This window comes from Geotrypetes seraphini, chromosome 6, assembly GCF_902459505.1.
Source record: "Geotrypetes seraphini chromosome 6, aGeoSer1.1, whole genome shotgun sequence".
NCBI lineage: Eukaryota > Metazoa > Chordata > Amphibia > Gymnophiona > Dermophiidae > Geotrypetes > Geotrypetes seraphini.
Window position 1 is genome coordinate 132372392 of NC_047089.1, and position 27119 is coordinate 132399510.

The window sequence follows — 27119 nt, forward strand, 5'->3', positions numbered from 1 at the left end:
CCCCTTCCAAAAAGAAAATGGCTCTTCGGGCTTTGAAATGGCGAGGGGAACGCGTGTGGGTCAAATGAGCCTTCGCACCTGGCTCGGTCAGGTAGGCCTCGACCTCTGATTGAACGATGATCACCCACCTTTCGTCACCAGCTCTCTGAGGGCTGTGGGCAGTGGCTCCTCGCACGTGGAAGCTTTGCTTCTGACGTTGCCCTAAACTCTTTCCTCATTTATTTCCAAGGATAGGTGTAGGAATGATGCTGCACACACAAGGCTCAGAGTGGGATGAAGTGACCTAAATGGATGGTCTCTTCCCCTTTAATTGAGAATCATAGCTCCATTAATTACTTAGCTAATGCTCTACAAGGTTATAATTTCATAATGCATTTACAGTGAGGATTAGGCCAAAGTAATTCATTGTTTACATATTTCATGTGCTTCTCAAAGTTACTATCTCACGTGACATCTGAATACATATAATGGTTAATAATAAAGTGATTCCCAATGTGTACATTTCTGATATGTCTCAAATCTTACTATAGCAAGGGACAGTCCAAAGGTTATAATGCATACTCCTTAAGCTTTCTTGATTAGCCTTAAGTCAAGGCCTGCTCAGGCAAAGTCTGATTGTTGCCCATATAAGGGATGCTTAAACAAGATAAGGAATAAGGGTAAATGTGTGTCAGGTTAATATGTGACAGGAAGGAAGGTGAAATGCCTCAGCATTCTGTCACAAGGTGCAGGAGGGAGAGGGAATGAGAAACAGGGTCTCAGATCCAAACACAGGCTTAGATCCGTACACAGGGCCTAGATCCGTACACAGGGCCTAGGTCAGTGTGCCGACCTGGCCTGACTCAGAAAACTACCTGTGTGCTGACCTTGCCTGTGTTCTGATGCCCTGGATCAGAACTTATCAGACATCCAGCCCTACAGACAGGTCCTGTGTCCTTCCTCCAAGCAACTCCAAGCCATCCCCAATATAGGAGCTAAAGGAGATTAAAGCAGTTCAAGATCTCAGAAGCTCCAAGAGGCCCTTTTCATAAACCAGTGTGCTTACTGTAGCAAAAACAAAATAATTTCCTGCAGGGTGCGCTGAGACATCCCACAGTAATTTTCAGGTGTGTGCACTTTCTGAATGTCCTAATCATTTTTTTTTGCCCTGGGATTAGGTCTAAGGGTGGAGAGTTCTGCACTACTGGCTTAGTATGGCTACATAGTCACGTACTAAGCGATTAGCCTATGCTTACCCGAGCTCCTACCATCTATGTGTAGCAGTAGGAGCTCATCCCATGCTAATGGCCACATAAGAAAATAAGTACATGACCATTAATGGGGAAAATAATCATTTTATCCCAGGGTAAAAGTGGCCACTTTTTACCGCAGTTTGTTAAAAGGGCCCCCAAGTGTGGTGAAAAGCAAACCTGAAGAGGACACTCAGCAGCTCAAACTTGATCCCTTCCAACCCTTTTGCTATTGCTCCCTCTTCCTCAAGCACAAGCCCCAATTCCCAGTCCAGCATCTATCCATCATTTTCAGGTTCTCTTCCCCCACTATTTCTCTCATAGTCCAAACCCCAAGTCCTAATCCAGCATTTCCCCCTCATTCTTTCAAACTCCTCCTACTCAAGTTGTTTGAGTTCACCCAAGAGCTTTCTTACACCAGCATCCCAACCTCCTCTAACACAATGCTTTTTCCTTGCCCAGCGTCCCGTCCCCTAACGCAATTTCCTGTGTCCGGCAGGACAGAACGTGGCTGAGATAGACAAATTGCGTCGGGGGGGGGGGCCTGACCTAAAGGGGAGAAGTTGGGGTTTGAGAGAGATTATGCGGGATCGTGAATGGGGGGCAGAGAGAAAAGCATGCTGGACCAAGGAATGCCCAAAGGATGGAAAACCACGGGAGAGGTGACCCCAATCCCCGAATGCATGTGAAGAAGGATGTTCGGCGTGTGAGTGTGAAGGAGTCAAATGCGTACGACTTGATATTTCTGTGGCTTTGTGCACTGCACTGCAGCACTCAGGGAGCCGGCCCGATGGACGTGCTAGCCCTGTGGACCAGCAGAAAATTTCTGCGGATCAGCACTGGTCCACGGACCAGCGGTTGAAGAAAACTGTTCTAGACAAATTCTATGCTGTTCATCTGTAGTTCATCTAAATCTCAAGGGAGAGTGTTAGAGGTGTGATATGGGTAGGACTAGAACAGGCTTATGACCTGGACATTTTTTCTGCCATAATCAAACATTTTAGAATTCATTAAGGGCACAGTTTAGATGCCTGGAACTAGACCTGTTTTAACAATGTATAAGTGCCAAAAAGGTGACCACTGGAGGGATGAAAGAATGGCTTCTTCCCCAGTGGTCACTGACTCCCCCATCTCCCCCCCCCCCAAAGATGCAAATGAAACAGTCCATACCTGCCTGTATGACAACTTTAGATGTTATGGGCAGTCATAATAGTGCAGCAAACAGATCTCTGGAGTAGCCTGGTGGTCAGTGCAGTGGGCTACAGAGAAGGGGACCAAGGGCCCTATCCCACTATTGTTACAACTGTGATGGAGCATGACAGCTCACCAAATCTCACCCAAAACCGACTGGACCATCATATAGGTGACACCTGCAAGTCTAAGGACTATTGTAGTGGTGTACAGTTATGTCCAGTCAGTTTTGGGTGGGGTTTCGATGGCTCACCATACAGTATATGGTGAGATGTGTAGCTGGGACCTTTTATGTGAAGTTCACTGCACATAAAAGGTGCCCCTAAAGTGTCCCACTGTTCTGCTGGGATGTCTGTGTGGCCAGTCTAGTACAAATGCTGGCTCCTCTTACATCCCAATGACTTGTTTTGTGTGCTTTTCTTTTGGATGTATATTTTCAAAAATGGTTCAAACAGATAAGCAAACATCTGAAAAATGGCCATTTTAAAAAAAACCAAGATAGACGTTTTGCAGTTTTGAAAATGGACATGTTTGATACTGGAGTTTTGTGTGACCTCCCTGGCAAAAATAAGAGCATGGTATCTAAAAGAGAAAGAATTTTCATTTTGACATGTAAGAAGGCTTTATCAAAGGATTTCTCTAAAAATTTAGAGAAGAAACATTGATAAACTGGACCAACAACTCATCTCTGACCCAGTTTTCCAAAACTCTATTTTTTTCACATGAAGTCGGTACCAGCAGGGAACCTGAATGAACAGTAACAAGAACAACAGCACAGCTGCAAGGAGTCAAGCTGTTTCCATTCATTACCGCTGAATTCATGAATTTTTCATACTGCACTTGCTAGAGAGTATTTTCACTGAGAGTATCACAGTAAACACTGAATTCCTTTACAGTTTGTGCTACTGCCTTGTACAATCCTGCAAGCAAATATAAGTCACCATATTTAAAGTTGCTGGCCCTTCTAATTTCTGAATGTATCCAGACCCTATGCAATTCTGAATGTGTACATATTTTGACCCTGAAAATGAGAGGCAGAATAAGAGAGGATACAGTCCTAAAACACCCACATAAGGGGTGATTTTATAACATATTTTCTGTGTGAAGAATATTTCATATGCAGAAAAGGGCTCTCACTGGGCCACCAAGGGCTAAATCTGGGCCTGAGGCAAACAATCTTAAGGGCCCTGCCGCCATTGCCTCACTACCACCTCTGCTGTCTCCTCCTCCGATGTCAAGTACACCGGGGAGTCCCTCTGGGTAAACCTGGCAAGAGGCAGAGAAAAATGCCTGTATCTAGGTGTGGTATACAGACCCCCAAGACAACTGGAAGACATGGACGCAGAATTAATTGAAGACATAGAGAATATCACTCTACGAGGAGAAGCTGTACTGCTAGGGGACTTCAATATGCCTGATGCAGACTGGAACTCATTTTCAGCGACAACCAGCGGTAGCAGGAGGCTCTTAACCTCCATAAAGGGAGCACGTCTCAAACAAATGGTAACGGAGCCCACTAGGGCCCAGGCGATCCTCGACCTGGTACTCACCAACGGGGAAAGCATCTCAGAGGTCTCAGTAGGAGATACGCTAGCCTCCAGCGACCACAACATAGTATGGTTCAACCCTAGATCAAACACGAAAACAAAGGTACTCAATTTCCGGGGCACAGACTTCGCACACATGGGAGATTTCGTCCATCGGACGCTGCAGGACCAAGCGGAGACCGATGATGTAGAAGCTAAGTGGTTAACACTGAAATCAACCATACATGAAGCAACTAGCCGCTTCATAAAATCAGTAAATAAACGACAAAGAAACAATAAACCCCAATGGTTCACCACGGAGATCTCGCATCTCATTAAGGAGAAGAAAAAAGAGTTTCTCTCCTACAAGCGCACGGAGAAAAGAGAGGCAAAGGTAGAATATAGGACCAGGTCTACAGCGGTCAAAATGGCAGTTAGGGAGGCAAAACTTCGAGTAGAAGAAATTCTGGCAAAAAACATTAAAAAGGGGGACAAATCCTTCTTCAAGTATATTAGTGACAGAAAAAGGAACACAGGTGGGATAGTACGCCTTAGAAGACCGGACGGAAGTTATGTGGAAGCAGATTCCGATAAAGCCGAACTACTGAATGAATATTTCTGCTCAGTCTTCACCTGTGAGGCACCGGGACACGGTCCGCAGTTGAAGGCAACACAAAGCACAGAAGACCCGTTTCAGAATTTTGAGTTCACACCAGGTGAAGTTTACAGTGAACTGGCAAGACTGAAGGTGAACAAAGCCATGGGACCAAACAATTTGCACCCAAGAGTGCTCAGAGAATTGAGCGATGTCCTGGCGAAACCGTTGGCTGAGCTATTAAATCTCTCCCTAAGTAAGGGGAAAGTTCCCCTGGACTGGAAATTAGCTAATGTCGTTCCTCTGCATAAAAAGGGTTGCAGGGCAGAGGCTGCGAATTATAGACCGGTGAGTCTCACATCAATAGTGTGCAAACTCATGGAAACACTAATTAAAAGCAAATTGGACATGATCTTGAATGAAGGGAATCTTCGGGATCCTAGTCAGCATGGATTCACCAAGGGTAGGTCCTGCCAATCCAATCTCATCAGCTTCTTTGACTGGGTAACAAGAAAGTTGGACTTGGGAGAGTCTTTGGACGTCGTGTACCTGGACTTCAGTAAAGCTTTTGACAGTGTCCCACACCGCAGGCTGCTAAGCAAGATGGAATCGATGGGGTTAGGAGAGACACTAACTGCATGGGTCAATGATTGGCTGAGTGGCAGACTTCAGAGGGTGGTGGTTAATGGTACCCTCTCTAAAACATCAGAGGTGACCAGTGGAGTGCCGCAGGGCTCGGTCCTGGGTCCACTCCTTTTCAACATATTCATAGGGGATCTGACTCAAGGGCTTCAAGGTAAAATAACACTATTCGCCGATGACGCCAAACTATGTAATATAGTAAGTGAATGCAGTTTACAGAATTATATGGCGCAGGACCTGCTTACATTGGAAAGTTGGTCCTCAACCTGGCAGCTAGGCTTCAATGCTAAGAAATGCAAGGTCATGCACCTCGGAAGCGGAAATCCATGCAGGACGAACTTCTTGAACGGAGAAACTTTAACTAGGACTTCAGCAGAACGAGATTTAGGAGTAATCATCAGTGGAGACATGAAAACTGCCAATCAAGTGGAGAAGGCTTCATCTAAGGCAAGGCAGATATTGTGTTGTATCAATAGAAGTTTCGTCAGCCGAAAGCCTGAAGTCATAATGCCGTTGTACAGGGCCATGGTGAGACCTCATCTGGAGTACTGTGTGCAATTCTGGAGGCCACATTACAGTAAAGATGTGCGCAGAATTGAATCGGTTCAGCGGACGGCCACCAGGATGATCTCGGGGCTCAAGGGTCTCTCGTACGAAGAGAGACTGAACAAATTGCAGCTCTACACGTAGGGAGAGGGGAGACATGATCAAAACATTTAAGTACCTCACGGGATGTGTCGAAGTGGAAGATGATATTTTCTTTCTCAAGGGACCCTCGGCCACAAGAGGGCACCCGCTCAAACTCAGGGGCGGAAAATTTCATGGCGACACCAGAAAGTATTTCTTCACAGAGAGAGTGGTTGATCATTGGAACAAGCTTCCAGTGCAGGTGATCGAGGCAGACAGCGTGCCAGACTTTAAGAATAAATGGGATAACCATGTGGGATCCCTACGAGTGTCAAGATAAGGAAATTGGGTCATTAGGGCATAGACAGGGGGTGGGTAAGCAGAGTGGGCAGACTTGATGGGCTGTAGCCCTTTTCTGCCGTCATCTTCTATGTTTCTATGTTTCTCCTGCTGCATCATCAGTCAAAAGTAAAGTCACTGGCTGGCAGACAGCAACAATCAAAAGAGACTGCTCTGCCGGCCAGAGGTTCTTCCTGCCACATCGTACCTCCTGTGAATTAACTTCCCATTTCCGGTTAGGCAGGAAGTAGGACCCATGGCCAGCAGAGCAGAATCTCTCTTGATTGCTGCTGCCTGCCAACCAAAGTCTCTGAGGTAACTAGAAGATTAGGGAGGGAAGGGGATGGAAGGGAGGGAAAGATGCTGGATCTGACTGAGAAAAGCTATAGTGTCAATAACCTGGGCTATGGCACCAGGCCCCCCTTGGAGGATGCGTCTCTGTTCTTGTTTGTATTATATTTACTGTATAATGTATTTCTTTAGCTATTGTAAAAAAATCACAATAAAAAGATTTTGAAAATTGAATATATGCTTCCACACATCATCTGCAGAACAGTCCATTCTACACTGCCAAGTCACACAATAACAAAAAATATGCTCCATCCATAGAGAAGGGGAGGAATATTTTGAACAAAAAGGCTATAGCTCCCAGATCAACTCCAAGATTAACAACCAGGTCCAACCTATTACAATAGAAAGAAGAAGAGAAAACCAAAGAGAGAGCACCCCTTGTATTGACATGCAATCCTACTCTGGAAAAAAAAGTCATAAAAGACCTAGAGACACCATGGTGAAAAACGTCCAAAAACCAGCCTAAGTCGCCACTTGGACGAACATTTCTCAAAAACGTCCAATAATAAAAACGTGCCGATAATAAAACCGGGTTTTGTACGTATTTTAAAAAGACCTAGGCCTTCATAGTGCCGCTGAATGACCAAAGCTAAACGAGGCGTTTCAAGAAGAGTGTCGAGGGCGGGAGTTGGGCGGGATGTGGGCTGGCTTAGATTTAGTCGTACAGCATGTATAACTGAAAGTTTAACAACAGAGCCTAGACGGAACTTGGACGTTGTGACTTAGACCATGTAAAACATGGTCTAAGTCACAGAAACCCACCTAAAGTCACCAGATAAGCACTGCAAACACATAAGACTGACCCCCATACACTACCCCAGTGATCACCGATCCCCCCACCCCCATAAACATTTTAATCACAACTTTAAAATTCAGCCTCCAGACCATCATCACCTGGCCGCCTGGCACAGGAAAGCCTAGTCGTCCAGCACAGAGGCAGCTTAAGTCATCTTGGGAGTGGGTTAGAGACCCATAGAGAGGAGGACCCATGCCCATAAGCCCCTGTAATCACTGCATTGATACTTAAACATGTGCACTGCTCTATACACCCCCAAAACCCTTTTTTTACTGGCATATAAGTGGCTCATGCAGCCATAAGGGCTATTGGGGTGGTAGATAAGTGGGTCTAGGGGATTCTGGAGGTGGTTTGGGGTGGGGGGGCTCACCATGACCTATAAGGGAGTTGTAGTGAGGAGAAGACATGGCACCCTTTTTGTGAAGTTCACAGCAGTGCCCTGTAACGTACCACATTATTTAGGTGGCATGTCTGGGTGTGAAGTCCATCACTTTGCAGACCCCTCCCACATCCAACAGGGTTTGTTCTAGACATTTTAGACTTGGACGGAAAGTTGGACGGACATGTGGTATAAAGATGGACGATTTAGCGGCTTGGATGATCAGATTGACAGGACGTATAATTAGACGATTTTCGAAACAAAAAAAAGTTGGAAGTATCTTTCGAAAATGTGTCTTAAACTGTTTTTTACTTTGGACGACTTGCGAGATGGACATAAACGGACTTAGATGTCCCTTTCGATTATGTCCCTCCACACCTGGAGAAAGAGTCACTGAAAATGATATTTCCTGCTTCATCAGTAGTGACCTGACAACCATCTAATCTGAAGCAAAGTTGGAAAAAGGAACTCTTTAATGAAGATTCAGAAAGAAGAAAATGGTACAAGTTCCCACAATATATCATCCCTCTCCCTTTTCCTATAATGTAGAATTTGATGCACCTTAACAGCTATTGTACTACTTTAGCTATTAGTACAGGACCTCACAGTTGTTGCACACTAATTCCCACATCACACAGTTATGATGCTTAGTAAACAGACTCCTAAGAGTTAACCTCCTTAGTTTATAACCTTGTGCGCACATTTTTGTGTTTAGTTTAAAAACTTGCATTTATAGAATAGTGCCAGTTACACACCTAACTTAGCTAAATTAGGTGTTAATTGGTACTACCTACCAACAACTGGCTATAACTGGAACTGACTGGTGAAAATATGCACTAGTTTGTATTTACATATGTAACTGCACTTAGGGCTAGATACACAAAACACGGTTGTTAAGACTGTGTGAATCGCTGTTGGCCGATTTTTTTGTCCAACCAAACTAAAACCCTACTCTTCAAAAAATACATAAAACCTATTTAACACGACCAGTTCCTTCCCAATCTCCACCTACCACACTCTCTACCCCTTTCAAATCTAAAATGTTTCTAATTACCCAACATGTATCACATCAAGTTCCCGTAAATTCTTATGTAATTCCTATGCAATTCTTATGACAATTCTTATGTAAAGTTACAATTCTTGTAACCTCCTGAGAAATCTTATGTAATCTGCCTTGAACCGCAAGGTAATGGCGGAATAGAAATCACTAATGTAATGTAACAGTGATTGGTGCACCAACAAACCTCCATGCAAATTATTTGTATGGAAGTTCGTGGTAACCCCCGTCCGGTTTGGGGAAGCCCCTCAGCTGTTGGAGATCTTTTCTTTTTTAATGGCACAGATGTTGTGCATGTGTTACATTCTCACGCACAATATCTTTCCCAATAAAACAAATGTCATGCCCCCTCCCCAAACTGACAGCAGGAGACACCCCCCCACGGCAGCACAAATTGGCAGGAGGGATGCCCACTCCCTCCTGCCAGGTGAATTCCATCCCCACCTCCCAAGACAGCAAAAATGGCAGGAGGGATTCCAACTCCTTCCTGCCAAAGGAGGCCCCCCCACGCCAAGCACCCCCAAAGCCATCTCCTCCCCCCTTTCCCAATAAAAAAAGGCAGGAGTGATGCCAAACCTCCCCCCACCCCCCACCTCTGTAAGTAGTTAAAGGCAGGAGGGATACTCGGTTCCTCCTGCTCTGAGGTCTGCCAATCCAATGTCTCACAAAGGTATGGGAGAGGGTGTCGTGGGAGCATCTGGGGCAGGAGGGTATGTGTGGGCAACCATCCTGCCTTTTGGGGGGGGAGGGGAGGGGGACCTCCATGCGAAGGAAGGAGTGGGCATCACTCCTGCCATTTTTCATTTGCGCAGGGGGGCCTCCATTGGTGGGAGGAAGCGGGCATACCTCCTGACAGTTTTCTCTTGTGTGGAGAGTGGGGGGACCCAGTGCCAGTTATAAATATATTAATTTCAGGGCTGAACTATTGGCAAGACATGTAAGTGACTGGTCTTGACCAGTCACTTTTTCAGATGGCTAAAATTGTTCTTTTTTTTGGCTTTGTGCATCACAAAGCGATATTAGAGCATCAATCGCTGAGCTAGTTTACTTAGCATTTCAATATTAATTTCCTTATTTGCATGGCCGGATCGGAGAATGAGCGATCATGCAGAAAAACCACATGGTGAGCCATTTTCTGCATTAGGTCAGCAAATGCGATTGTCTCTAAACCTGTCAAATCCAGTTTAGTGACGATCGTTAGACAATCGCTGACTTTAGTGCATCTAGGCCTTAGTCATCTAATATAATAAAACCCTAAGCCGCGCATGCGCACTCCCACCTCTGTGCTCCCATTTTCCGTGCGCTGTAGGGCACCGCAGGTAGGAGTGCGCATGCGCGAGAATCCCCTGAGGCGGATGTCGGCAGCTGCAGGCCGTGGTGGCTGTTGGCTGAAGCCTGGCTGGAGGAGGACGAGAAGGAGCTCCGAAAGCTCCGCAGAGGCAGGAGGTGAGGAGAGAGAGATAGAGACAGATGGATGAGAAGGATAGAGGGGCTACTAGGGGGACCAGGAGAGATGGTAGGGGATAGGGAGAGATAGACTTCAGGGAGTGTGGAGGGGGCAGGAGAGAGAGATGGTCTTGGGGAAGGGCAGAGGGGGACAGGAAAGGGAAAGATGGCAAAAGAGGTGGAACAGGGTCAGAGAGCGATGGTAGAGGATGTGAAAGGGGGAAGGGAGAGATGGAAATGGTAGGACTACTGCTGCTTTGGGGCACTGAGGGAAGAAAGGTTGGGACGTCAGGACTGCTGCTGCCGCCTCGGGTAAGTAAAAATCATGTCAGGAGAGCCAAAAGGGTACAAAGGAAATGGTGAAAGGTGATGTGATAAGACTGGGATCAGTGGGAGGCAGGGTCCGGGCATGATAGAGACAGGGCATGGGTGGGGTCAGAGTCAGGGGCTATTCTAGCACCCATTACTGTAACTAATGTAACGGGCTAAAACACTAGTTATTCCATAATCTTAGCAGGTAAATCCCTTAACATGCAACTGCTAGGGGTTGTGGAAATAGGAAATGTATGGGCAGCAGTTGTGCACTAAGGGGCAAATTCTAAAAAGTTCACCTAGAGCTAGGTGCCTACATCAGTGTGCCTAACCGATGTAGGTGCCTAACTTAATTGATTAATAGGCTTAATCGGCACCAATAACTGGCACTAAACACCTCATAATTGATATTAATTGGATTTAACTGACATGCGTCTAACTTGGTAATGGGATTGGAGATGCCACCTTTCTGAGCTAGGTGCGATGCTATAAAACTTAGGTGCCTTGTCCAAAGCACCTATCTAAAAGTGGACCTGGTTAGAGGCGGATCACGAGCGTTTCTTTGAGTTATTGCATGATTAGGCCAATGTGTGCCTAACTTAGATGCAGGCATTTAGGCCAAGAAATACCTTGGCCTAAAAGTTAGGAAGCCTAGTGATGTTTAACACTGCTTAGGCAGCACTAAGAGTAATTCTATATAGTGTGCCTAACTTTTATAGAATTGTGCTTAGCCCCACACTTGCCGGTGCCGATTTTTTATGTGACATATATAGAAGCAGCCCCTAAGAGCCCTATATTCAAAGCAATTTAGCTGGTCACTGACAGGTTAAATCACTTGGTCGGGCTAGCTGCTAATATTTAGCAGAAATATACAGTGGCACTTAACTGGCTGAGTGCTACTGATTCTCACGGTTAGCGCCAAATACAAATCCAGCTATGTTGGGGATGTTCCAGGGCTGGAATCAGCCCACGACTGCTTAAAATCTGATAGCCCTTTAGCAGCCAGGTTTACCTCATGAGTGGGACCGCATAAAAGTCCGTCCTATTTTTATGCGCTAACTCAAAGCCATCTAAGTGATGAATATCAACTTAAGTGACTACGTGTTAATTGGCTTACAAATAACCAGATATTCAAAGCTGAAGCCCACACAGGTCTTCATGAATATCTGGGAAAAACACTGTGGATGAATATTGATCCCTAAGGTTATAGAATACTATCAATTATGCGCATAACTGACAGCAGGTAGGCATATTCATTTACATCAGCATACCAATAAGGCGTTCGTGGTTGCATATAAAGTTACTAAAAATTAATATATTTTCAATGAATTTGCCACTAAAAATATCAATTTTATTGAAAGAAACAATATATACTATATCACCCACCTATATATTTAACTAGTCGTTTTCATCAATATTCTATATCAAAGATGGCGAGAGAACCTCAGAGTTAGAGTGGCTGTATTTTTATGTACTTGAATCACAACTCACTCTTAAATTTCAATCATAGGCCACACCACCAGCCACCCTCATTAAAACCCATTATCATTTTATCATTTTCTTCTTTTATTAATTTTTAGAATTTTTTATTATTGTATACCCACTTTTTTATCCCTTAACTATAACTACCGTTATTAAAACATAATAGGCAGGTTCTGATTAGTCTGATGTCATTCTATTCAATGCGGTTAAAAAGACGCCACCGCCAGTTTTTGCAATAGCTACACTTATGAGTATATGATAAAAGAATTTCTACATTAGCCTCTGTAAAGAAGATTAAGAGCGATCAAGAAAATCTATGAACTTATCTATAAGGAATATGGACATTAGTTTTATGAACTGGCTATAGGAAATAAGGACATCAACCTTCTTATACACAGATCAAGAAAAAACTTTTTAAAGTATTTATTTAGGAGTTTTAAAACGGTAGTTATAGTTAAGGGATAAAAAAGTATCCACTATACAGTACAATAATAAAAAATTCTAAAAAGTAACAAAAGATGAAAATGATACAATGATAAAATGATAAAAAAGTAATGGGTTTTAATGAGGGTGGCTGGTGGTGTGGCCTATAATTGAAATTTACGAATGAGTTGTGATTCAAATACATAAAAATACAGCCACTCTAACTCTGAGGCTCTATCTCCACCTTTGATATAGAATATTGATGAAATAGACTAGTTAAGTATATGGGTGGGTGATATAGTATATATTGTTTCTTTCAATAAAATGCATATAAAGTTAAGCACATAAATGTAAACGTATGCTAGAATTATATAGCAACAATTACATGCATAAATTCCATTATAAAATTTGCACATAGCGCACATGCTTTAGACAACCTGTGCAGAATTACCCTTAAATGTTAAACCTGTTTAAGGAAGCTTATAGACCTACATGCTTGCAATGCAATTTTAAAGGGAAACTGCTCCAAATTTTTCTCTTAACAAAAAATCATCTAGCCAGTTTTCTTAATCCACACACTTTGCTTCTGCAAAATATGTGAGCTTAACCTTCAAATAGCAGGTATATGAATTTCAACTGAAAACTTCATGCTTACATTTGCTGTCCAAACAATTTTCAAAGGGAACTTCTTTACAGTATTTTTTATGGAAAAAAAGAGGACATGTGGCCCCATTCCACCCCCACACAAACCTCATCTCTTCTTCCCAGAGCTCAGGGCTGATCTGGAAGGCCTCTGAGCATGTGCATTTGTGATGCAATGGCATCACACGCATGCATGTGACATCATCGTATCACATCCATGTATGCTCAGAGGCCCTCCAGATGCAGCCTTGAGCTCTGACAGAGCCAGGGCTGTCCAAAGCTTGGATGAAATGCTGGGTTTTCTAAATATATCCAGACACCCAGACAGTCCTCTAAAAAGAGGACATGTACAGGTAAATCCATCCGGACATATGGCAACCCTAGCTTTGCTCATATAGAATCCTCTGAAAGCTATACCCTGGGCATCTTTCTATTACCTAGGATAGGAATGAGATTCTTAAAATGCTTTTACTCTGGGATACATTTTGAAGGGCATCTCTTATAGTGCCCAGATTCCATTAGGACTGAAATAATATGCTAACACTGGACAAAAGGCACTGTCTCTCTAATTGTTTAAGCCAGTTCAAAACGTGGGGTGAGGGAAATGGGAAAACTTTTCACAGAAAGGAGTTTGTCAAGCTTAATCTTTATTCTGTTAATAGAATGAAATGTGTGCCTTACCTTAAGAGAATCGAAGCAAGCAATAACTCGCCCATTTTCAACCTGACAACTTTTTGGTGGATGTGCAAATTTGCATTCTTCATCAGAGCGAGAACAAGTTCCCCTCTGAAACTGTCTGCATACTTCCAGTGTCAGCCATTTTGTATCTCGTACAGGAGCAATGTTCAAAGCCATACTTAAAACCAAATTCAGCAACTGTATGATTCGTTTTTAAGTCAGCTGTCTTATCTCAAGAGCCCAACTTTAAAAGGCTGTTGTTGAGCAACAATGAATGCTTTTAGTGGCAGCACAGAAGGATAATTGCTAAATGGAGTCCAATATAGACAAAGCAGCAAAAGACAATTTATCACCTACCAACTCATCAATCAATATATCCCGTTTGAAGAATTTTCTATATATAAAAGAGGAAAAATGCTAAATTGGATCCCAGGATGTTAAGATATCTGTATCCCCTGATTGTTTTACTGATATGACTCTTTTAAATAAAATTTCTTCTTTGCATGGCACTCTTTGACAAAATATTAAATTATTTGCAGACTGTTTTCCAATACTGATTGGAAAATTGCAAACTCCACAATCAGCTCTTTGCATATCAGCAGTTTCCCTTGTGACAGGAATTTTTTCTTCTTATTTTAACGTTAGCACATCAAATTCTCAGCAAAGCACTAAGGTATCTTCTGCCACACATCAAGCCAGTTCATGGTCTAATTGACAGAGACTGAGGGGAGCAGCAGGCATTTCCAATAAGCGTGGCTTCAAATAGGACCTTTATACAATGTTGAACCTGAAAGGAAAAGAATAAGTATCAATTTGCATTCAACTTTACTTGGAAGTTGCACTGCAAATAAACAAGTACAGACTAAATAAAGTTAACCTCCCTCGTGAGGTCATGCATGAGAAAAGAATAACCAACAGAAAAAAGCTGCAGCAATGCTCTCTAGGCAATGATCCAAAAACCTGAGACTGATTCAGAAACAGATTAATGTGGCATGTGCAATAATTAGGCATTCTGGTGCTGAAACAATTCAGTCGAATGGGTTAAGTCTCCAAAACAATGCATTAAAGTCATGAGTTCCAATTAATTACATATTCAATCTTGTAGATTTTATTATTTAGGCTCCCTTTTACAAAGCATTTTAGCATGGCCCGGAATGGTAAATGCCCCAAAACCCATAAGGACTTAAAGGGCTTTTGCCACATGGCACTCGCTAGTACCACTTTGTATAAGGGGGCCTTAGTGAGGTATAAATATGGCCCTTCTTATACCTTATACCAGTGTCTCACAAACTTTCCGAAGCTGCAGCACACTAAACTGGGGGCCATGGCTCAAGGACATCTGGAAATGAGCGGACATCAACGCAATGATGTCATGTGCATGTGTGATGTCATTATGCACTTGTGTTGTCATTATGTTGACATCCATGCATGCGCAAAGACCCTCCAGATGGGACCCTGAGTCGCCAGTGGAAGAGAAGAGGCGCCTGGAAGGAGGAGAGGCAGTGGCTCACTGCCTAAAGAACGTGCCTCTCACCACGAGAGGCACGTTCTGTAGCTAATCAGCTAGCGCCGGCGCCTCTCCTCCTCCCCAGTGTCTCACAGCACACCTGGAATCTTGCCGCGGCACACAGTTTGCGATACACTGCCTTAGACAGTTAGTATAAATTGCACTCCATTAGGTCCACCAAATCCATCATTAGTTTTCTTTTCACCAACTGTTATTTTGCAAAGCTAACATGGTAGCTGTTCTCTACTTTTGTAATCCATAACCTACTTTTAAAAAATACTATTAATAAATCTGGTGTTTAATAAAAAATGAGAAAGCTACTATCACAATAACCTATAATTACTGTTCTTCTGCCTAAGACATTTGTCAAAAACTTATTATTGTAACTAATTTCAAGAGACAGATTTTTTTTTTAGTAACAAACTGCAGTAGGCTTAGGAGGTCATTTTGAAAGACTTCCTGTCTTTACTCAAGTACATGCCTGAAAATCTTTAAATAGTGATTTTAGAAAGCTCTTATTTAAATGTTTCAAGAAGGAATTCTGTGGCCATGTTTTGAATGGGCCAGAAATGTATTCACGTATTTTCAATTTTACATCAAAAATACAAGCATATTTTTTTTTAAATCTAGACATCAGTATTTACATCTGATCCAAGTCAAATACAAGTCTGAGATAAATTCATTTTTACCTAGAATCTGCACAAATGATCACTGGGGAGTTGTGCTCACTTCTTTGGTACTTAAAACTACCTCAAAAATAATTTTTAAAATTATACCTCTTGGCTCCTTAATTGACATTTTCTAAAATTTGACCCATCATTGTTTATACACTTCCTACAAAAAAAGACAATATCTTGTCTACAAAGACGAAGTGCTTTCAAAAAACTGGCAAGCATTCTGTGGCATACCACAAGGATCACTATTACCTTAGTCCTTTATAACCTTTTCATGAGCTCACATCAAATTCAACAACAACAAATGCATATTTTCATAAGCAAATGATATTCTTTTACTCATCCCAATTAATCGTAACTCTAACAATACAATGCTGACAATATCAAATGGAATAGACAAAATACAGACCTGTGCTACATTCCATCGTATCTCCCCAAAAATAAGACCTATCCTGAAAATAAGCCCTAGCATGATTTTCAGGGTAGGTCTTAATATAAGCCCTACCCCCAAAAATAAGCCCTAGTTGAAGGCAGCTGTGCTTCCTTTTTTTTTTTTTTTTTATGTCAACCAGCTAGCTATGGCAGCTTTATTTAACATTTTCATAACAGTGGATACCACTTTTTTTTTTTTGGGGGGGGGCAGGGGAACAATATACATTGGTTAACAATTTAGTGGCACACAAGGAATATACAAAAACCATGTGATCATACAGGAACCAAAAGAATTGAAATCCAGGAAGTGAGTCTGTTAGAAGTTGTAAACATCTTAAGTATTTAAAAAAATATTTTAATAGCTCTTCTTGTTAACTTGGCAATTGATGGTTTTGTAAAGAATAACAGTGGTGGACTGCCTTAAATGTTAGACAAAGGAAAACAAAGGTCTGGCCACTTAGACAGACCATGCTAGAATTTATTATAAGAAATATCCCAATTTACTTCTGAAATAGATTCTACTGACACTGCACATGGCACAGAAGAAAGTTTCAGAGCTGCTCCTGAACTTCTCACCACAAATGAAGGTAACTTTAAACCATGGCAAGAAGGTCTCTATTTTATAAATACATGTAGGCATCTATATGTTTTTAGAAAATACTAAAAAAAAAAAGCTGTGCTTCCAACGCCCCCGCCTTGCACCGAAACCACCCTGACCCTCCATCTTTCCCTCCCAACCGATCCCTGCTGACCCCGACCATAAATACCTTGCTACAGAGGAGCGTCGGGCCAGCAGCACTCGCAGGCTGCTTCGCAGCCTTCTCGCTGGGGCCGTCTGTGTACTGATGACCCCAGCGAGAAGGCCGCGAAGCAGCCTGTGAGTGCCGTTAGCCCAATGCTCCTATGCAGCAAGCTTTTTATGGTCGCAATCGGCGGAGATCGGTTGGGAGGGAAGGATGGTGAACCTTCCAAGGTGGTACTACACTCTGCAAGGGCAAATTCCAATGCGCAATAGCTGGCGTGACCCCAGAGGGTACAGCTATACCCCTATAAGCCACATAGGCTTTAAACATAATTCAAACAAAATCAGAGGTACAGCCTTGAACAGGATGCCCCAAGGACATCTGCAGGGACTCTCCCTGTCTCCTCATAGGGCCAGAAGCATTAGTGCATTTGCATTGTGCCACAGATGTTGAGTTGCTATTTGGGGTTTCTAGGCGGGATTTCTGACCCCACAATAAGCCATCTACGACTGCATCGCCCTAGAGAGACCAGAGACACCCCAGAATTCCCACTCCACCCCCACCCCTCACAGAGATGCTACTCATCTGGCCATCCAGCGCAATAAGCCATCTGACATAAATCAGGGATAAAACAGCCTGAAGAGTCAATCTCAATCAATTTTAATTGAGGTATTTTTGAGGCAGACAGAGGCTTTTAAAATCAAATTAGAAAATCCAAGCTGGCCACCGTGGCAGCATTTTGGCACCAAATAACAGTCCGGGAGAGCTGAATCAAAGTTCAAAGAATTCAAGGAAGGGATTTTTGGAGGTACAGGACCCTATACCAAGCCTCAGAAATCACCAAAACTGTAATCTAAGACCTCCCCTGGTTTCTTCCATAGACTTCAATAGACTGTACTGTACTCACAATTATACTGGTGCTGTGCTTGCACCAGTTGAAACAGCAGCTGGGATATGGAGAAGAATCCTGCCTCAGACAAGCATGTAATCATAATACAAATGCTTGTGTCTATGAACTGCCAGTCAGACCCTGAGAGAGAGCCTAAGAACCCAAACCCCTACAGCTTCACATGGATCTTCATGGGGGTGGGGATGCAGCCAGCACCCAATAAAGTCCTCCCCGTGGGATCTATCTCTATCCCTATCCCGTCTCCATGAGTTCTGTCCCTGTTTGAGACTTGCGCAGATGAGGACAGAGCTTGCAGGGATGGGGTAGGGATAGAGACAAGGACAGAACTCACAGGGACGGGATGAGGATGGATATAGATCCCATGGGGACGGGGACAAATTTGCTCCGGTGTCATTCTCTAGACCTGTCCTTCCAGCTACAGACTTCTGATCCAGAGAGTCTGTGTCTTCTTCCAGGCAGAGTTGCCCTAGTAACCCTGGGGACCTCTGGAGAACCGAGAAGCCTTAAAAACCTGAAAATAATAAAGAATCAGAGCAGATCAGAAAGATACCTTCCAACTCTCAGTAGAAGGAAAAACTGAGGAGCTACAGCACAGCGCTGTGAGGCAGGAAGCGGAGCAGAGAGAGAGAGAGAGAAAAAAATGTACCGTATTTTCGCGGATATAACGCGCGCGTTATACGCGTTTTTACGTACCGCGCATACCCTTCGCGCGTTATATGCCTGAGCGCGGTATACAAAATTTTTTTTACATATTTCACACCCCGCCCGACGCCCGATTCATCATCCGGAAGGACGCTCACACCCCCACCGCTCGCACCCCCACCCCGAAGGACCGCCGACTCCCCGACAATATCGGGCCAGGAGGGAGCCCAAACCCTCCTGGCCACGGCGACCCCCCTACCCCCACCTCGCACTACATTACGGGCAGGAGGGATCCCAGGCCCTCCTGCCCTCGACGCAAACCCCCCTCCCCCCCAACGACCGCCCCCCCCAAGAACCTCCGACCGCCCCCCCAGCTGACCCGCGATCCCCTTAGCGACCCCCATGACCCCCCCACCCCCCTTCCCCGTACCTTTGGTAGTTGGCCGGACAGACGGGAGCCAAACCCGCCTGTCCGGCAGGCAGCCAACTAAGGAATGAGGCCGGATTGGCCCATCCATCCTAAAGCTCCGCCTACTGGTGGGGCCTAAGGCGCGTGGGCCAATCAGAATAGGCCCTGGAGCCTTAGGTCCCACCTGGGGGCGCGGCCTGAGGCACATGGGCCCAACCCGACCATGTGCCTCAGGCCACGCCCCCAGGTGGGACCTAAGGCTCCAGGGCCTATTCTGATTGGCCCACGCGCCTTAGGCCCCACCAGTAGGCGGAGCTTTAGGATGGATGGGCCAATCCGGCCTCATTCCTTCGTTGGCTGCCTGCCGGACAGGTGGGTTTGGCTCCCGTCTGTCCGGCCAACTACCAAAGGTACGGGGAAGGGGGGTGGGGGGGTCGTGGGGGTCGCCAGGGGGATCGCGGGTCGGCTGGGGGGGCGGTCGGAGGTTCTTGGGGGGGGCGGTCGTTGGGGGGGAGGGGGGTTTGTGTCGAGGGCAGGAGGGCCTGGGATCCCTCCTGCCCGTAATGTAGTGTCGGGACAGCGCACGGAGAGGCGGGGCAGTGCACGGAAAGTCAGGGCAGGTGAACGGAGAGTCGGGACAGCGCACGGAGAGGCGGGGCAGTGCACCGAAAGTCAGGGCGGGTGAACGGTGAGTCGGGGCAACCAGAGGAGAGTCGGGGAGGGCGAAAGGAGAGTCGGGGTGGCCAGAGGAGAGTCGGGCAGCATGCGCGGTATACCCATGAGCGCTGTATACAAAAGTTTCCGTACATACAAGTGTGGTTTCTGCGCGCTATACCCATGTGCGCGTTTTACACGGGTGCGCGTTATATCCGTGAAAATACGGTAGATGATTCCTTCTATACAACTCACAACTAGAGGTGAATAACCCACTAACTCAAGACTCATGCCTTTTGCACTAAAAGCAACAATTCAGCTATATCTTATCTGTCATATAAGACCAAAATCCTAAGAACTATTTCAAAAACAAATGTAGAGGCCCTTATACTAAGTTGTGCTACAAAGTGGCCTGCATTATTTTTAGCACCTGGGCTACCCAAGTGCTCAGGCCACTTATTAGCAAAGTTCTAAAATGGCCGCAATTTGGATTTCCCTCTTAATAGCCAGGTGCTATTTTCAAAATTAGCATGTGGCCATTAATGTGTGAGCCCTTAGTGTCACTTATTTTGTAGGTGGTAAGGGGTCCTGTGCTAATTGGCCAGCGCATACTAATGCCCACACGCTAACCATTAAACATATAAAGCTCTTATATGTGAATTTTCAGCAGCATCATGGGGTATATTTATAAACTTCTTTTTTCTCTATCAAGCACTTGAACAGGTGTAAATCTATCCTATATATTGGTACATACCTAGATCACAAGTCTGTCCATACTCTACACAAATCTTACCCTAGAAAACACCGACACCCAGGTCATGTAAAAGTATAAATATTCTAGTCATTAGATATGATATTCTAATAGAAATATTTCTCACGAGATACTCCAGAGATTTGATATTGATATTTCTGGAGCAATAACACAATCGAGGCAGCTATATGGATTTAAAATAAATCATTCCTCCAAAATTACCATTCTGATAAGGAATTTGAAAACGTGCTGAAAATGCAAACAATTTGACAGAAACATTGATAGTGATGATAATTTCCTAGATAAACAAGTAAAGGTATCACCATAATAAGACATACTTTGATTATGAGGCACTAGACGCCCCTATTAGAGAACATATGCAGTGAATTTGAAACCCACAGTTTTATCTGGTAAAGTGAATGATTAGAGGTCTTCATGTTGCAATCAAGCTAGTGAACAATTATTGCAGCTCTGAAAAAACAATCAAGATAGTGAACAATGGCATTTTCACCTTGGAATGATGTGATAAATATTCCACACCGCCACAAGACTGTCCTTTGAAATCTTTCAACAAAAGTATGGCAAACCTGAGAAAGAACTCTCCAATGGAGAGTCATGTGACATCAATGCAAATAACTTGTATACATAGGACGCTTTCCAAAATGTACTGACAGACAGAACTCCAGTGGATGTTCTGGAGTACATGCATCAAAAATAAAATTACCCATCATCTTTCCAAATGCTTCCACTGCTCTGTTCTGCATATACTTTCAGCTCTTCCAGTAATGGTTGCAAAAGGAGCATTTAGCTTCTCTAGATTAAAGCTTAAAAAAAACCTGCACTTCACTAAGGCCAAAAGAAAAAAAAACATACAGCTAATTGATCTTGGAATGATATACAGACAGAACACAAATTAGCCCAAACAAAAAAGCAAATTAATATTATGGAATTGATTCAAAACTTCCCATCTCAGAAGGCACAGAACACACTTATTTGATTACAAGGCTGTGACATTGCCTATACTCAGGAGAATGTATCCCTCTTGGGGGCCTCTGGGTGGGAGAGGAACGTAAAAAGTAATCTGATGGTTTTTTTTAAGGGGTCTCTAAGGAGGTGCAGAGCCCTGACAGTAGTGACAAAAGAAGCAGCCTCCTGTCACTGCTGTCAGGGCTTCTGCTTTTTAAAAAATGTGACAGATGTTCTGCGCGCCTTAAACGCGCACCATCTGTCCCATTAAAAAAGACAACAAATCGCCCATCCCTATCCCCAAGTGACCGTTCCTCCGCCCGCCCACTCCCCTGAAAAAGCTAGCAGGAGGGATGCCCACTCCCTCATGCCACGACTCCCACCTGTTTCCCCCTAAAAATGGCAGGAGGGATGTCCACTTCCTCCTGCCACCCAACACTCCTCTTCCCCCTGCGCCAAACTTAAATACTCTTGCCATCTTTCTCCTGCCATCACCCTCCCACGCCGAAATGGCAGGAGGGATGCCCATTCCTTCCTGCAACCGCAACACCCCCTCCCCTCCCTGGTGTCCATACCTTTTGCATTGGGAGAAGGAGGAACTGCAAACACCTCCTGCTCCTCCGCCCGGTCTGCTACACCACTGGGCCTTAAGCCCCACCTCAGAAGTCCCTGATTGGCTCAGATGCCTCATGCTCCTTCCTTGGGAGTGGCCTGAGGCATCTGAGCCAATCAGGGCCTTAAGCCCCTCCCCGTGCAGAGCAGGAGGTGTTTGCAGGTCCTCCTGCTCCCAACGCAAAAGGTATGGACACAGGGGCGGGGGCATTGTAGTGACAGGGGGGAGTGGTCATCCCTCCTGCCATTTCAGTGCAGGGGGTTCAGTGCAGGGGGGGGCGATGGCAGGATGGAGTGGGCATCCCTCCTGCCCGTTTTTCAGGGAAGCGGGTGGGCTAGCGGGAGTTGTGGCAGGAGGGAGTGGCCATGCCTCCTGCCGATTTTTTCTGGGAAGCAGGTGAGCCGGTGGGAGTCATGGCAAGAGGGGGTGAGCATCCCTCCTGTCATTTGTGGGTCACCGTGTGTTGGGGGGGGGGCGCATGATTATCAGGGGTCGTTGAGGGAGGGCTATTGCGAGCGGTGGGGGATTTTTTTTCATTTTTTTATGGCACAGATATTTTGCATGTGTAATACATGCAAAATATCTGTGCCATGGAAAAAAGAAAAAGAAAAAAAAAAAACCAGGCAGACCTGGTAGTAACACAGTTATCGACAAGTCTAAAGCAGTCGGGTTTTAGGATCATAAAACCCAACGCAAAATAGCCAAGCAAATGTAAGTGAATCAATCTCTTGGCTATTTTGCATGGGGTTTTCCTAATTTGTATGGCCGGATCGGAAAATGGATGATCGAAGGGAAAAACACGCGTTTGGCCGTTTTGTGAATTGGGTTGTGAAAACAGGTTTAGTGACGATCACTGACTTTAGTAAATCGGGGCCTAAGATCTTTGTTAAGTCCTATCTAGTGGGTATCAAAATATTTTATCATTTTGATTTCAAAGGTCTTTTTTTTTTTAATCTTTATTCATTTCAAATCTTAAATCAAGTACAATATTGACATTTATCAATTAAGCATTCAAATACACTTGAAATCCTATAATTGATCATCATAATATAAAATATTACCCCCTCCCTTATTTATTTATGAAAATGATTTGTTTCAATTATAATCAAAAATACCCACCCCTCCCCCCCTTAATGTCTTAAAATTTTATACAGATTATTGTAAAGATTAAAAATATTCTTCCCTGATTTCAAAGGTCTTATGTTCCTGGATTGTTTTAAAATTTCCTTTTAGTATTATCGCCATAAAATCATTGATGCGGTGTTATGGTCTTTTGGAGTGCTATCTGACAGAGGTGATATCCTGGTTGGCATTGCAATGGTTAATATGGTATCTTTGTAAATTGATCCTAGTCTTTCACATCTGGCTTGTTTCTCCAGTGTAGCACCCTTCTTTACACTTTTTTTTGCATTGAATGATGTATACACCACATTAAATGAGCATGTGAAGGATCTCTTTATGCTGAATATTTTTCCCATGTGAGTGACTCTGGGATCCTGTGAAATATGTTTGCACAGTTTGAAGCTTGATATATTGCAGGGACATGTGCCAAACAAATCTGATTGAATTCTTTGATTGGATGACCAGAGAATTGGATTGAGGATGTGGGCTAGCTATAATTAACTTAGATTTCAGCAAAGCCTTTGACACTGTTCCTCATAGTAGGCTCTTGAATAAACAGCAGGATGAAGTTAGTACACGGAGTGGTGAACTGGTTAAATTCTAGTTGATGGACAGATGCCAGAGGATGGTGATTAATGGAATTCACTTGGAGGAAGGAAAAGTGAGCAGTGGATTGCCTCAAGGATCAGTACTGCTAGCATTTTTGCACTGCTGCTGGATAGGATACTTCACATGCCTCAAGGCTTCATTTGTTTTGTCTGGTTCTATGAGTTTTTGCATTTGGAAACAATGCAGTGCTTAGGACCACAGAGGAAGGGATGTTTTCCGAAACATGGACCGTGTCGGGTCCCGTGGACTCACACCTGAGAGCCATTTTTAAATTTTTATATTTTTTCATTCAGTTTTGAATGTTACATTGAACCTTTTCAATAAAGATTAGTTTTTACACCTTGCACATCGTATCTGCAGTTTTTCCTTTGTTTTCGTCTTTCAACTTTGAGCTGCAGTTTGTTTTGGATATGGTCTTTTGTTGTGTATGTGACCCTGCTGTGCTGTTTTTACAGATAACTATGGTGCCCGGAGGGGGGGGGGGAGGGGAATTTGGATATACCGCTCAGCCCTGTCACATGATGACACACATCTACCACACCATTTTACTGTTGAAACGCAGAAAAGCCCTTTAAACAAAAGACAGTTATTTGGTAGTTATTTGAATATGTGATACCTAGCAGTATTAAACCCTGCTGGCTGTCCAAGGGGCATAGTTTGGTGGCAGTGGAGCAGAACTGCAAAGTATATATGTATTTTATAAAATGGCAACTTCAGCATTTGGAACCTAGGACAATACCAGACTTTACAGTCTACGGCCCAGAAATATCAAAGAAGAGACAAGTTAATTTAATCATATATTTTTTAATGAGTATAACTTATGAGCAGACTGGATGGACTGTTCAGGTCTTTATCTGCCATCATTTACTATGTTATGTTACTATGTGAGAAATATGCAGACAGTCAGATTTGGGCAGTTATATATTACTGGTAACATATTACTTTTAAAAGTAATACATTATTTTTCACAGTGACCTAGTAACTGTATTTCTGTTTCCTAATGAAACTAGTGACTATTTTATATTACTTTTGGAATTTAACTTACCCAACAGTGGTTACTCATACTTTTTAAAAGTAATATATTAATAGTAATATATTACTACTACTAGTAATTTTCTTACCCTTTTCTTCAATTTATTTCCTTTCATTTGACAATTGCCATTTTCCTCTCAGATTTAGATTTATTGTTCACTGCTTTGTTATCTCCTTAGGAAAGACAGTATATTAAATTATAATAACAAACCATAAGATGTAACTCAGTAATATATTACCTGCACAACTCTGCATACAGTACATACATAAATTTACAATTTTGGAGCAACTATAAATTTTTCTGTAAGGATTTGTATGCTTCTAGTGTTGGTACTAGGTGCTTATTTCATAAAAGATACACAGGTGACTATGGGGCTCATTTTCAAAGTATTTAGGGCCTGATTCTACAAACGGTGCCCCAGTTAAGTACCACTAGGTGCCGTAATTGAAGCCGCCTAGCAACGTCTAACTAAAATCTACACCTAACCTAAATAAAATCAATTAGCTTAAATGGCATGATAATTGACCACATCATTAACTCTCCTCCCACCCCTTTTATGAAGCTGTGTTAGGCTTTTTTATCACCGGCTGCGGTGGTATTAGTGCTAACGCTCACAGAATTCCTATGAGTGTCGGAGTGATGGCCCCCAATGGAGACTAACCCCCTCTTTTTCAATAGCAGTTTCTAGCGCGGGGAGCCGCACTGAATGGCCCAAGCTGCTCCCGATGCTCATAGGAACTCAATGAGCGTCGGGAGCAGCGTGGGCCATTCAGCATGGCTCTCCATGCTAGAAACCGCTATCACAGTTTTGTAAAGGAGGCCTAAGTGAAGAGGTGGTCCCCCCCTCAGAAAATATATACAGTATGAAAGATTTGTTAGAGCAGGGTTTTGCTTCACTGTAAATGTTAAAATAGAGTTCTTGCTGTACAATCATATGTTTATAGTTTCATTCCTCTGTGCTCTGATAAGAAAAGTACAGCCTTGAATGTTCTGTTAGAACTGCTTGTTTATGAATAACACATCATTGGCATTATAAGAAATAAAGAGAGCAAACGTTATTGGTTATTAAGCAGTGTAGAAAGAGACAGAGAATTAAGATTTGCCTTTAGGATCAGAGGCCTTCAGAAACAGATACAGAGAACTAAGAAAAGACACGGCCTTTAGATGCAGAATACTGTACAGTGGTACCTCGGTTTACGAGTGCACCGGTTTGCGAGTGTTTTGCAAGACGAGCAAAACATTTGCAAACTTGGTGCCTCGTAAACCGAGTGCGCCTCAATTTGCGAGCGCCCCCCAACCCACCCGAACCCTCTTCTTACTTTGATGTAGCCTCCGCACCTGCACCTGCGCATGCTCAAGGCCCAGCACCGGAGGCAAATTTTCGGCCACCGGCACAGCACAGCACAGGACATGCTGGTGCAGGTGCGGAGGCTACATCAAAGTAAGAAGAGGGTTCGGGTGGGTTGGGGGACCTCAGGTCGCGGCGGGGGGGGTGCCCAATGGTGGCGGGGGGGGTGCCCGATGGCGGCGGGGGATGCCCGATGGGGGTGTGTGCCGTATCGCGGGGGGGGGAGGGTACCAGTTTGCGGAGGGGGTCCTTTGGGGGGAGCAATGCCGATTCTCAGGGGGGGGGGAAGCAGCGCTGCTGGCCTCGGGGGGGGGGGGGGGGGGAGGGGGGGAACCTATCAAAGCGAGTTTCCATTATTTCCTATGGGGAAACTCGCTTTGATAAACGAGCATTTTGGATTACGAGCATGCTCCTGGAACGGATTATGCTCGTAATCCAAGGTACCACTGTATATGCTTTATTATGTAATGTACTAGTGATGGCTTTTACACAACGTCATCACATCACATCATCATCTAAGTTCTGGTTCCAATGTTTTGGTTTAATCGTATGGTAATGTTTTTCTTGTTGACATGAAAATGGCCAGAGATTAATGACGTATTGTATCAGATGGCATATAGTGTCACATAATCACACAAGTTGAATGTCTAAATCTACTTATAATTAAAAATACATTCAAAACACAGAATAGCTGATGCAGGGACTATCCAACAATAATCTAAATTAATGGAGAAATAGACCTCAGTGTCACCCAGGATAAAACTATAAACATATCCAAGGGGCTAACCTAACTTCAAAATAACTTTATTTGACATAGGAGGCACATCCTTGGTCAAAAAACTCCACTTTACTTTAACTCTCATACCCTTGATCAAAACAATCTGTTTTTCAACAATTCATAAACACTTGTATCAAGGAGTATAAATAAAAAAAAAAACACCTTATCTTTAGATGCATAGTCCACTTGCCAATCAGCATACAAACAGGATAG

The 27119-nt window shown here is 43.8% G+C and overlaps 1 protein-coding gene across 10 annotated transcripts in view; it reads right to left on the reverse strand.

The window, feature by feature from the left end:
• The window catches only part of MBNL2 (muscleblind like splicing regulator 2), a 334741-nt gene that overhangs the window by 239694 nt on the left and 67928 nt on the right, over window positions 1–27119 (reverse strand). For all 10 annotated transcript variants that reach the window (XM_033948336.1, XM_033948337.1, XM_033948342.1 and 7 more), the window contains exon 3: window positions 13719–14502. In XM_033948336.1, the coding sequence (XP_033804227.1) occupies window positions 13719–13892 (174 nt within the window). In that variant the 5' untranslated portion in view covers window positions 13893–14502. The remainder of the gene's footprint in view (window positions 1–13718; window positions 14503–27119) is intronic.